The 12,588-nt window shown below is 40.0% G+C and overlaps 1 protein-coding gene across 11 annotated transcripts in view; it reads left to right on the top strand.

Annotated features, from left to right (window-relative positions):
* Window positions 1–12,588, top strand: part of LOC127352673 (NACHT, LRR and PYD domains-containing protein 12) — a 42,460-nt gene that overhangs the window by 12,929 nt on the left and 16,943 nt on the right. For 2 of the 11 annotated variants that reach the window (XM_051381255.1, XM_051381249.1), the window contains exons 1-4: window positions 5,808–5,879; window positions 6,012–6,058; window positions 7,911–7,983; window positions 8,684–8,966. In XM_051381255.1, the coding sequence (XP_051237215.1) occupies window positions 7,921–7,983; window positions 8,684–8,966 (346 nt within the window). In that variant the 5' untranslated portion in view covers window positions 5,808–5,879; window positions 6,012–6,058; window positions 7,911–7,920. Of the gene's footprint in view, window positions 1–5,793; window positions 5,880–6,009; window positions 6,059–6,882; window positions 6,980–7,814; window positions 8,021–8,683; window positions 8,967–9,131; window positions 11,782–12,588 lie in introns of those variants that run through there. The other 9 variants (XM_051381245.1, XM_051381248.1, XM_051381250.1 and 6 more) reach the window with 9 other exon arrangements.

The raw sequence follows: 12,588 nt of genomic DNA, 5'->3' as shown, positions 1-12,588 counted from the left end.
CAGTAACCTGACTGAAAGAAACACTTGTGAACATTAGCAGAGCAGCAGAGATCATAATCACACTGTTTGGGGAACCAAACTCTACATGCACATTTAAATTTCCTCTTTTCACAACTCTTCGTCATGAAGAGATTCAGCTGTCAGTCTGAAGAGAATCAACAATACTTACGTCAGGGGAAAGACGGTGAGCGTTAAATGCATTTCTATTTCTTCTTCAGTTGCAGAATATACATGCTACACTACCAGTCAAAAGTTTGGACACACCTTCTCATTTAATGGTTTTTCTTTATTTTCATGACTATTTACATTGTAGATTCTCACTGAAGGCATCTAAACTATGAATGAACACATATGGAATTATGTAGTAAACAAAAAAGCGTGAAATAACTCTAAATATGTTTCTATAGATTCCTCAAAGTAGCCAGAGATTCCTCTGCCACACATAGTTCTAGTAGCAGACACATCAACTGTTCAGAGGAGACTGCGTGAATCAGGCCTTTATGGTCAAATGCTAAAAAAATGCTAATGCTGCTAAAAAAAAACACTACTAAGGAAAAGCAACAAGCAGAAGAGATTTGTTTGGGCCAAGAAACACAAGGAATGGACATTAGACCAGTGGAAATCTGTGCTTTGGTCTGATGAGTCCAAATTTGATCTTTGGTTCCACCCGCCATGTCTTTGTGCGATGCAGAGAGAGATTTTTCAACAGGACAATGACCCCAAACACACCTCCAGGCTGTGTAAGGGCTATTTGACCAAAAAGGAGAGTGATGGAGTGCTGCACCAGATGATCTGGCCTCCACAGTCACCTGACCTAAACCCATTCGAGATGGTTTTGGATGAGATGGACCACAGAGTGAAGGCAAAAGGGCCAACAAGTGCTCAGCATCTCTTGGAACTCCTTGAAGACTGTTGGAAAACCATTTCAGGTGACTACCTCATGAAGCTCATCGAGAGAATTCCAAGAGTGTGCTAAGCAGTAATCAAAGCAAAGGGTGGCTATTTTGAAGAATCTAAAATACAAAACATATTTTGAGTTATTTCACACTTTTTGTTTACTACATAATTCCATATGTGTTCATTCATAGTTTTGATGCTTTCAGTGAGAATCTACAATGTAAATAGTGTGGCCAAATGGCACTTGAATCGTTGCCATGCCGGGTACACGCCTTCAAAAGTCGCTTCAGCACCCTCTAGGGTACATGGCCGGTGGAGTCCTGCCTCCTATTGTGTTTGTCAACCCAAGCACATGGCCACCCAGCTAGGCTACAACAACACTAATTACCACCTCAAGCTGCCTCCCGTTTGCCCTCGTCAGGCCAGGACAAAGGGAGCCACACCGACCAAGGAAAGGGAGTCTGTGTTTGCCTCTCCAGCTAACCACTGCTCTATTTTCTGCACCCAGAAGGCCCGTAAACCGAACACAAGGAGGACAGGAGCCGAACGACCCGCCCAGCTGCACTGGAACTCGAGGTTTCCTGCTCCCTCCCTGAACCACTTCACCAGTGAGCCCCTCTACTACACCTCACCTACCCAGCTGATTTCCCCAAGACCTGACCCAACCCGACACACCAGCCACGCCACGAGGGGCTTACACCGCTGCACTCACTGCTTTGCTGCACAAAGAAAAAATAAAGCACCCACCTTAGTGGGTTTTCACTGAACTTTGATTCTGGTCCATTCTTGTCCCGCCACAATAGTCATGAAAATGTGTCCAAACTTTTGACTGGTAGTGTATACATCATATGATGGTACGTAGGCTGTATAGCTACTAAGGCACACAAACCCCTCCTGACACACAAATCATCACGGGAATTTGCAGATTGCACAAGTGAAGCAAAAGTCACAGGTAAAAAGAATCAATTGAGAGTCGTGCCTGAGTTGTAACTGATGAATTGTCTGTATTTCTAATTCATGGAGCAAACACTGAGACTGTTCAGTCATTAATATTTATGTCTGCATTTACAGATGTGTGTACACATTTACAGAACCCTAAAATGGGAACTGATTATAGCAAACAGGAACTTGATTAGTTTCTGATTAACGTTCATAAGGGAAGTAAGAGAAAAGATAAAAGCAGCAAACAAACACACACAAGGGTTGTCTGTTAAAAGAGGTGAACATAGATTGTGTTTCAAACACACCAACAGAGCAGACGTGTGTTGTGAAAATTAAAATCTTCTGTAAGAACAGTGAAAATCTATTCAGGAGCACTGAATCTGTTCTTACAAACACACTTAAGGAAGGAAGGAATTACAACTCAACATACATATGATATATGAATATTTGATAGAAACCTATAGAACCTATACTTTTAGATCAAGGAACCAGTCCAAACCTGACAGCTTAAACTTCCTCTATGAAGAAACACTTTCCCGTGTGAAAGTCAGCAGCAGACTAACCACACTTCATGGCTGATGTAACACAACATATTAGTGTACCTTCAATCAGTCATGTATTCCTCGGCTCACATATTCAACTTCCTCAGTCAGCAGGATAATCGACAGTCAACACCACTTAAGTCAGAGAAAAGACAGCTTCTATTTCTGTGTGAGTGCTGAATATATTTATAATACCTGTTCAATTGCAGAATGTCAAAATGTATTGCATTAACTAACATCGCCTTAGTGGTGTCTCAGAGAACTGCAGTTACAGCAGTAACCTAATGTTAACCATAACAAGATCACAACAATATAACCTGAATAAAAAACACATCAGTACATGTACAGTAACAGTAACTAGAGTTAAAAAGTACTGTGCTTAGCCATGATCACAGTTTGTGAAGATATTCATTTATATCCAGTATTTTACCGAACCAGTCCCTGAAAGGAGAGGGGGTTGCTGGCAGAGCTGTTTCTGATGACAAAACATCTTCGCTGTGCAACGTCCAATTGTTCGGGTCGGAGCAACCTGTTTCTCTCATTGTTACCTTGCAGAGTTAGCTGTTAGAAGCTCAGTGTGCTTTGTTGCTCCTTTAAAGTCAGCTGGCAGGCTGCGTGTCTGTAGCTACGACACTAACTATCATAATTAAAGTTCAGTTAAATGACACAAAATGAATCAGTTTACAAGTTCCCAGTGGTCCCAACACGTGTTTTATCACATTCAGTAGAAATACAGACGGACATGCAATAACACAACTGTTACACAATTGTCCACAGCAACCAGTATTCTCTGATTTTACCAGGGAGCCACAATGACAAAGGAGGTCCTCTTGAGCACTCTGGATGACCTCGGCGAAGATGAATTTAAGTGTTTCAAGTGGTTCCTGAAAGATGAACGACTGAAAGACTTCTCAACAACAGGAAGGTGACATCAGTGAAAGAGGAGCAGCCATATTCTGATAATCTAAAGAGGTTCAATGTCTGGCCTCAGCTGTTGTGTAGAAATGGTCTGACTGGTTGTAGCAGTAGCAGTGTATGTGGACTGTCCTGCTGGCACTCTGTCCTTCTACAGAGTCTCCTCTGACACACTGATCCACCTCCACACCTTTAACACCACATTCACTGAACCTCTTTATCCTGGGTTTGGTTTTGGATGTGTTTCCTCTGGATCCTCGGTGTCTCTGTGTTCAGTGTAGGAGGAAGAGTCTCCTCCTGTTAGAGAAACACTGCTGACAAACACACACAAACACCTGAGCCCTGTTTCTGTTGGAGTCCATATTTCTTTACTTGTTGGTGAATCTGTGTCATGAAAAGTCACGCTGCATTTGCTACGAACACTGCCTGTTTGTACTGTAACCTTCTTACAAACACTTTTACCTTGAGCCAGTGTTTGGTTTGTCCATTCTGGGTTACAGTAGAAACATGGCAGACTCCTCCAGAACAGGACTGGCCCCCTCTGTAGATAAAAACGTCTCATTGACACTAATGAAAACCTACCTATGAATATTATATTCCTTGTCTGACAATAGATCCTCCTCAGTGTTACACACTGGAGCTTTAGAAGCTTAATGCAAAAAGTATTTCTCTTCTGGAATATACTGATCAAACCTTGGTCTCACTGGTGTCAGAAATAGGCACCCCCTGCAGTCTTTAATCTGATAAGTTTATGTGTTTTTGCACAGTATTGGAAATTCCCAGGACTCCAACATAGTCATGGGTTGTCACATGCACGCTGACAGGGAAGGTGGAAGATTTCTTTAGTATTTCAGTGCACCGGGTTGTGAAGACAAATACAGGGTTCGTCACGTGACGCTAACTGACACAAAATATTTCACAGCGTTACAACCTCAGTGAAAGGACTTTGTTATTTGGGTCTATTTGGACCAATAAGAGCAAAGTCTGGAAAAGCTGCACAACAAAATTGTATCATTTTAGTTAGCTAGCAGAGAGCCTGTAGTGTATGCTCACCCTCACCCCTAGATATATTAAAATCTACTATATTAACCAATATACAACTAACCAATATGACTAATATTTTACCTTGAATCACCAAACACATTATTACTGGATAACTGGATGTAAGTCTGGTAAACAATGAAAGACTGAATCAAACTTTATGACTCAGCTCTGTGATCCGGACGCCGTTTACGCTGGGATGAGTTTAATAGCGCTGTGTGCTTGTTTATTGTATCAAAATGTTTACTTAGTTGTTTATTGTGGGTGTTCAGTTGCTTATTAAGTGGCAGCATTACACTGATTGATATTGATTTTATTTACATTATTATGGGGTTTAATGGATCATATTTGAAATAATATTGTTTGTCTGTAATGCCTATGGAGACCTGTAATTAGCAGTTATTAATTTAAAAGTTGCAATTAAATTAAAAGTATTTTTATAAACTCTGATCATTTATTTATTTCTTTTGAGTAATTAATGCTGCATTAATAAAATGGAAAGAAAAAAATTATAATTGTGAATGAAAATTGTTGCTAATACTGAACAGTAAACTGATTTTCTGATTTTATGGTTTCTGTTTGAAGGTTATCGACCTGATAAAAAGAACTTTGTATGAATCCTGACTGTAAATACAAAGAACTTACTTAACTTCAATAAATACAAAGAAAGAATATTGAAAGTGAAGTTGTCCAGCGTCCTCTGTGATCTCCGGAGCCTTTTTCTAGTTTATGGTAGAAATTGATGAAAAAACCCAAATAACTGGACATTAATTCAGCGGTTGTGTGATTTCTGTGTTTTTCTTTCTGGACGTCAGTGCTCTCTTCTTAAAAACTAATGCAAACTTTTACTGACAGTTAAATTGCATTTTTCTGTCATCCTTTTGTCATCCTCATCTTCCTCTAATCCTTCCTCTTTAGTTTCTCTCTGAATGCTTCCAGAGGACTCCTCGAAAGGTGAGGACTTAAACTTCTGATTACGTCTATCAGCCGTATTATTATATTTATATTATATAATGAAGTCATTTTTAGAGCAAGGCCACTTTGGCCTTTGATGAATACAAATGTATTGGATTATCGCAGCCAATACGTAGGACACCGAGGCCAAAACTACCCAACAGTATATAAAGAATTAGCTCAACCTTAATACAGACCTATTATATATGGAAGCCCATTTCTGCCAATATGACAGACCTAAAGTCATTATAATAAGAAACTCTCTCATTATAATGACTGACACTACTTACTCTTTTTCTTGTTTATGTCACATTGGCAGTAACAGGCTTCCAGTTATGAGCCTGAACAAACAGAGTGAATTTGTTAATGTACCTCTCTGTTTACCACAGCGTAAGTGATTCGCTGGATTAGAAACTGATTGACAGCTGGTTCAGGCTGTGTATTGCTGAAACTAGAGGATTGTAAGCCTCTGATTGGTCAGATTAAAAATTATGTTAGTAACCCCGCCCCCTCAAAGTGTCGGTCTGCAGAGACACAGAGTTGAACCCGAGCCGCAGTTGAGATTAAAAGACGAGGAACTCAAGGAGGGCAAGTAACTTTTTACGGTTTGACTTTCCTCTCTGCTCTCTTTCCTCTCATTAACTGGACTCACAGGAAGAAAGAGGCTGTGTGACATAAAACCGCTAACCCTAACCCTCTTTTCCTTCCTTGTTTTTATAGAATGGGGAACTGGTTTTCGGCTGCGTCTCCGGCAGCAACACAGCATGGTAATGTGGTTTCTAACGCTCCTTCATGTGCCACTGATTTGTTTACATACTTCCAAAGAGAGAATGAGTCCTGTGGTTTCTGTTGCTGGGACCGGGACTTTGTGAGCTCTGTCTGCAGCAGGAAGTCAGCAATAGTTCAGTATGAGTCAGATCTGACGTGACCCAACGTGTTCAGTGGAAGCAGACTGGTGTCAGTCCGTCTGTGTGTTACTCTGATGAATGTGGGACAGTAAATACTCTAAAACATCATGAGTGTGTGGAATCAAATCATTTCACAGCTTGTGATTCTGTCTGATCTAAACTGTTTTCTCTTCTGCTTGTGACTTAAGAACTGGTGACAACAGGGTTTCTCAGGATAAACTTGTGAATCAATGAAATGGAGTTCCTTTCTCATTTGTTGACAGGAGTTATATACATTCTCATTAAGCACTTATGTTGAGGTCATTTATACCTTGTGTTAATTGTCTGTTTTGGGGCTTTTAAACAAGCATTATTCTAATCAGTTTCATCAATCTTTTTGTGTATCCATTTTACAATCATTTAATTTATGTAATGTTGATTCAGTACCACATTCTACCTATATGCTGTAATATTTACATACATGGCCCTTCCCTTCTAAATTCACAAGTGTTATTTCCTCCAGTTTTGACATTTCTCAAGAGATTTAACTTTTTAACTGCAAATATTTGTTGTGTTGTTTTTAGGGATTTTATATCCCGGGCATAATTGATCAAACAAAAGAAAAACTCTGTCTACATAGAGTTCCATCATTTTCTGAATACCTCTTATTGTCCAGGTTTTAAATCCTCCATCTCTTTTACCAGGTGTTTGCTGTCTTTACCTGAAGACTGATTCATGTTGTGATGTTACACCCTCTAGGAGGCGGGGCTTGTGTTGTGTTCCCTGTGTTTGATTTGTCAGGTTGGTGTAGAGACAAAGTTGTTTTTGATTGGCAGGTGTGTGTCACAAACTTCGGCCCATCGGAAGTGTAAATCTGTCACATGACTTGAGAGACAATGTCAGTCCTATTCCCCTAATTGACTCTTTTATTTGACATGCTCAGTTGTGTTGTACAGACATCTAGTGGCCACAGTTATGAAATAAGCTTCTTTAGTAATTTAAAGGTCCAGTGTGTAACATTGAGGAGGATCTATTGTCAGAAATGGAATATAATATTCATAGGTATGTTATCATAAGTGTATAATCAGCTAAATATAAGAATCTTTGTGTTTCCGTTACCTAAGAATGAGACGTCTTTATCTATAGAGGGAGGGGGTCCTCTTCTGGCAGAGTCCACCATGTTTCTACAGTAGCCTAGAATGGACAAACCATATACTGGCTCTAGATAAGGCAGCCTTTTCAGTGTTTTTTTTAGCAGAGTTTTGCGGCTACCGTACTTTGTCATTCCCACTTTGTTGTTACAGACTCAAGTGGTGTTCAGTTAGTTGCAATCTGCAACTTCACCTCTAGATGGCACTATATCCCACACAATGGTCCTTTAAAAAGATAAGATAATAAGATAATTACTGCATGAGTTGGTGAGAGAGTATAGTAACCAACCGGGTATGTCTTTCCAAAACATATCCTGTCATCTTTTGGTGAATCAGCTGCTAATTTCAGACCCTAGGTGTATGTCATACCCCTCCCTCTCCACCGTTCTTAAATAGAGGTGAAAAATTGTCTCACTGATATTGTTTATATTGAATAAACCAGTTCTGAGCTTTTAAAATTAGGTTTTTACTCGTCTGACTGACAGACCTTCAGTGACCCCTGCTGCTGACTGGCAGCACTACAGCTCAGACTGGGTTTCTGCCATCTTGTCAGACTGACGTTTCTGGATTCTGGTTTGAAGGAATGAGGGTATGATGGCTGTCCATCAGATGAACACAGACACCAGCAGCGACTGTCAGCGTCTGCAGACGAAGGTAGAAAGTCTCTTTGAGCTCATCTGGACTTTAACAGGTGAGAGTCCTGACAGGTAACATGACACAGCTTTGATGAAGGAACTCTGCTGTCATTGGTTATATTTTGGGGCTACATAATAAACTTGTAGATGAGAGCAGTGATGAATTCTTTCAACACTGTTATTTACTGTTTTTAAGTCTTAATATTCATGAATTCATTCACTAATTATTCTATGTGACTTTTTGGGACAAAATGAGCCTTTTAATGTTCACTTTAGTCTGATTTAATCTGCACCAGGAAACAAGTTTGATTATAATGTGAACTAATGTCACTGCTGAGAACTCAGGGAGAACTGATCTGACAGCCTTTGACTGAAACTTGATCAGCTGTTTATTCTCTGACTGTACATAACTACACACACAGCAGTGAATATAAGACCAGCAGCTGTTTGCTGTCTTTACCTGGAGACTTATTCATGTTGTGATGTCACACCCTGTAGGAGGCGGGGCTTGTGTTGTGTTCCCTGGGTTTGATTTGTCAGGTTGGTGGAGTGCACTGCCTTAAAATAAGTGTAAGCAGTGTGCCACTTCTAAATTTCATTATGCACACAAATTACACTAACACAGCTCGTGTGTCGGCCAATCAGAACTCCCGTTGCTGTTCTGATAAATTTGTGTTCCAGTTTTCCTTCAGGTTGTAAACACTGTCTGATTTTAACAGAGAGCCACAATGACACCAGAGGACCTTTTGAAGACTCTGGAGGATTTAACAGCCGATGAATTCAAGAACTTCAAATGGTATCTGCGGCAGCCTGACAATCTGGAAGGGTACTCAACCATCAGAGTGGCCAAACTGGAGTGGGCAGAAAGGTGGGACACAGTGGATCTGATGGTGAACACCTATACACTTCCCAGAGCTCTGAAGGTGACCAAGAAGGTTTTAGAAAAGATAAACAGGAACGATCTGGTTAAGAGTCTGCCAGACACCAGCTCAGGACCAGAAGGTCAGTCACACTTTCTTTTATTTTTGTCTTCAGGTAAATAGAGTAGGTTGCCCAAAGAAAAACAAATGGCGGTCTGATTATAGCCTGTAACTATGAGAAAACGTTCAGGTTATCCAATGTGAAATGTGATGTAAAATAAAGCAGTTTCCTGCAAGTTTCCTGCAGGTTGTTGTTGGAGAGTTTTTGTATTAGACACTGAGAGTGATGATGAACAGTTAGTATGTGAACATTGCACAGAGATCTACAATCTTTGGGATTATTCAGGCTGAAAGAAGTCAATCTGTTTCTTCAGGAGCAGCTAGACAAACACGAGATATTGAATGGATACAAAGTCAGTGATCAGAAATACATAAATAACACGTATGGCCCTATCTAAATAGTACAGTACCATTTCCTATCTAAATAAAACACAATAAGTGTGATTCAAATACAGAGGACTGAGGGGACTGGAGCACAGTGATTAATTCACAGCCTTTAACTGAACAAACAAACCAATGTTTGGACACTGTGTTTTCATCAGTCAAAATGACAATGTAATGTGTTATATCTTATGGGAACAGACGTTTCATTTTCAGTATTATAACCTCAGAGTAAGTCATTGTAATTGTATGACGTATATGTATATACGTATAAAGAAGTTGTTCCCTTAATTGGCACTTCTTTACTGGATATGATTAATCTTTCTTTATTATCAGGATATGTACCACAGTCCTTTAAAGTAGCTGTAATTAAACCCCTTCTTAAAAAGTCTACTCTTGACCCAGGGGTTTTAGCCAACTATAGACCGATTTCTAACCTCCCGTTCCTCTCTAAGATTCTGGAGAAAGTAGTCGCCAAAGAGTTGTGTGACTTTCTACATAACAATAGTTTATTTGAGGATTTTCAGTCAGGATTTAGAGTTCATCATAGCACAGAGACAGCTCTGGTTAAAGTTAATAATGACCTTCTGACTGCTTCTGACAATGGACTTGTCTCTGTACTTGTATTATTAGATCTTAGTGCTGCATTTGACACCATTGACCATGATATTCTTTTACAGAGACTTGAGCATCAAATTGGCATTAAAGGAACTGCCCTAACCTGGTTTAAGTCATACTTATCAGATCGTTCTCAGTTTGTACATGTTAACGATGAATCCTCCATAAATACTAAAGTTAGTCATGGAGTTCCACAAGGTTCTGTACTTGGACCAATACTATTTACTTTATATATGCTCCCTTTAGGCAACATTATTAGGAATCACTCCATTAACTTTCACTGTTATGCAGATGATACGCAGTTATATCTATCAATCAAACCCAATGAAATTAATCAATTATCTAAATTACAAACATGTCTTAAGGACATAAAATCCTGGATGACCTGCAATTTTCTGATGTTAAACTCAGAAAAAACCGAAATTCTTGTTCTTGGCCCCAAAAACCTTAGAGACTCATTGTCTAAAGATATAGTCACTCTAGATGGCATTAACTTGGCCTCTAGCACCACTGTCAGGAATCTTGGAGTTATCTTTGATCAGGATTTGTCATTTAACTCCCACATAAAGCAGACCTCTAGGACTGCCTTCTTTCATTTACGTAATATTAGAAAAATTAGACACATCCTATCACAGACAGATGCAGAAAAACTAATCCATGCATTTGTTACTTCAAGGCTGGATTACTGCAACTCTTTATTATCAGGTTGCCCCAATAAGTCCATTAAAACGCTCCAATTAATTCAGAATGCTGCAGCACGAGTACTGACAGGAACTAGAAAAAGAGATCACATCTCTCCTGTACTAGCTACTCTGCATTGGCTCCCTATAAAATGTAGAATTGAATTTAAAATACTCCTCCTCACCTATAAAGCTCTTCATGGTCAGGCCCCTTCATATCTTAAAGAGCTCATAGTACCCTATTACCCCACTAGAACACTACGTTCTCTGAATGCTGGGCTACTTGTGGTTCCTATAGTCTCTAAAAGTAGAACAGGAGCCAGAGCCTTCAGTTACCAAGCTCCTCTCCTGTGGAACCAGCTTCCAGTTGTGGTTCGGGAGGCAGACACCCTCACCACATTCAAGAGTAGGCTTAAGACATTCCTCTTTGATAAAGCTTATAGTTAGGGCTGGATCAGGTGAGTCCTGAACCATCCCTTAGTTATGCTGCTATAGGCCTAGACTATCGGGGGATTTCCCATGGTGCACTGAGCTACTCTCTTCCTCTCTCTTTCTGCACTCATTCATGTCCCTTTAATGCATGTTACTAACTCCACTTCTTCCCCGGAGTTCTTGTGCTTTCTCGTCTCGCAGGTTCTCATGGATCCTGGTGGAGCCTCCTGCCATGGTCCTGCTTGACTGCCATTGCCAATACTGTTGTTGCTGTGCACCTGTCTGTCTGTCTTTGCTCTCTCTCTCTCTCTCTCTCTCTCTCTCTCTCTCTCTCTCTCTCTCTCTCACCCCAACTGGTCGAGACAGACGACCACCCACCTAGAGCCGGAGGATCTGTCCTAGGTTTCTGCCTTTTAACAGGCAGTTTTTCCTTGCCCTTGTCGCCAAGTGCTTGCTCATGGTGGTACTGTTGGGTCTCTGTAATTAATGTTAAAGAGTTCGGTCTAGACCTGCTCTATTTGAAAAGTGTCCTGAGATAACTTCTGTTATGAATTGGCGCTATACAAATAAAATTGAATTGAATTGAATTGAATTGAATATGTATTATAATGTGATACATACGTTTTCATTCAGATTTGAAATATAACACAATCTCTCTGTCAGTGGATAACAGTGATGTTGCAGAAACTTCAGAGACCAGAGGACCTTCCTCCTCTCAGTGTGAAGGTAAAGTTGCTGTTTTCTCTGGTATGTATGGAAGCCCTGAAAGACAAAGTGTAGTTCTTATAGGCTGTCTGTGGCTCAGGAGGTAGAGCAGGTCGTCCACTAATCAGAAGGTTGGTGGTTTGATCTCTAGCTCCACCTGCTGCACGTCAAAGTGTCCTTGAGCAAGCTACTGAACCCCACATTTCTGTTTCTGATGGGCAGGTGGCACCCTGCAGCCTCTGCCAGTAGTGTATGAATGTGAGTAAATGTGACATATAGTGTAAGGCACTTACTTACAGTCTGAAGACTAGCAGGCGCAACATGCAGTGAATGCAGTCCATTTACCATTAATAGCATCAAATCACTAATTAAAAAGAAACTCATGAAAACAATTCAATTCAGCATACATCAGTGTGATAACAAATAATATTATATTCATTATATTATAATATATAATATAATATGTATATTATATTACCGTAAAACTTCTCATAATAGCCCAGGCGTTTATTTGCTTGAATCACTGAACGCACCCTGCCTTTATTGGGGACGTGCATCTATTAGGGACAGGCGTTTAATTAATTTATTAATTAATTAAATTTTAATTTATTTAAAGCAGTATCAATCTTATTTGTAAAATCAATAAAAATTAGGATATCACAGAACATATGAATTACAAATCATTCACTCTGAGAGACAGCGCATCTAGGCCAACCTGGTGCGCAGAGAGAGAGAGAGAGAGAGAGAGAGAGAGAGAGAGAGAGAGAGAGCGCAAATATGCAGCCTACCTTAGAAAGAATGAAAGCTGAAGGTTTTACAATAGTTGTG

The sequence above is a fragment of the Dicentrarchus labrax genome, unplaced genomic scaffold (genome assembly GCF_905237075.1).
Source record: "Dicentrarchus labrax unplaced genomic scaffold, dlabrax2021, whole genome shotgun sequence".
Taxonomy (NCBI): domain Eukaryota; kingdom Metazoa; phylum Chordata; class Actinopteri; family Moronidae; genus Dicentrarchus; species Dicentrarchus labrax.
The sequence above is the reverse complement of the archived record's forward strand: the minus strand, read 5'-3'. Positions and strand labels throughout refer to the sequence as shown.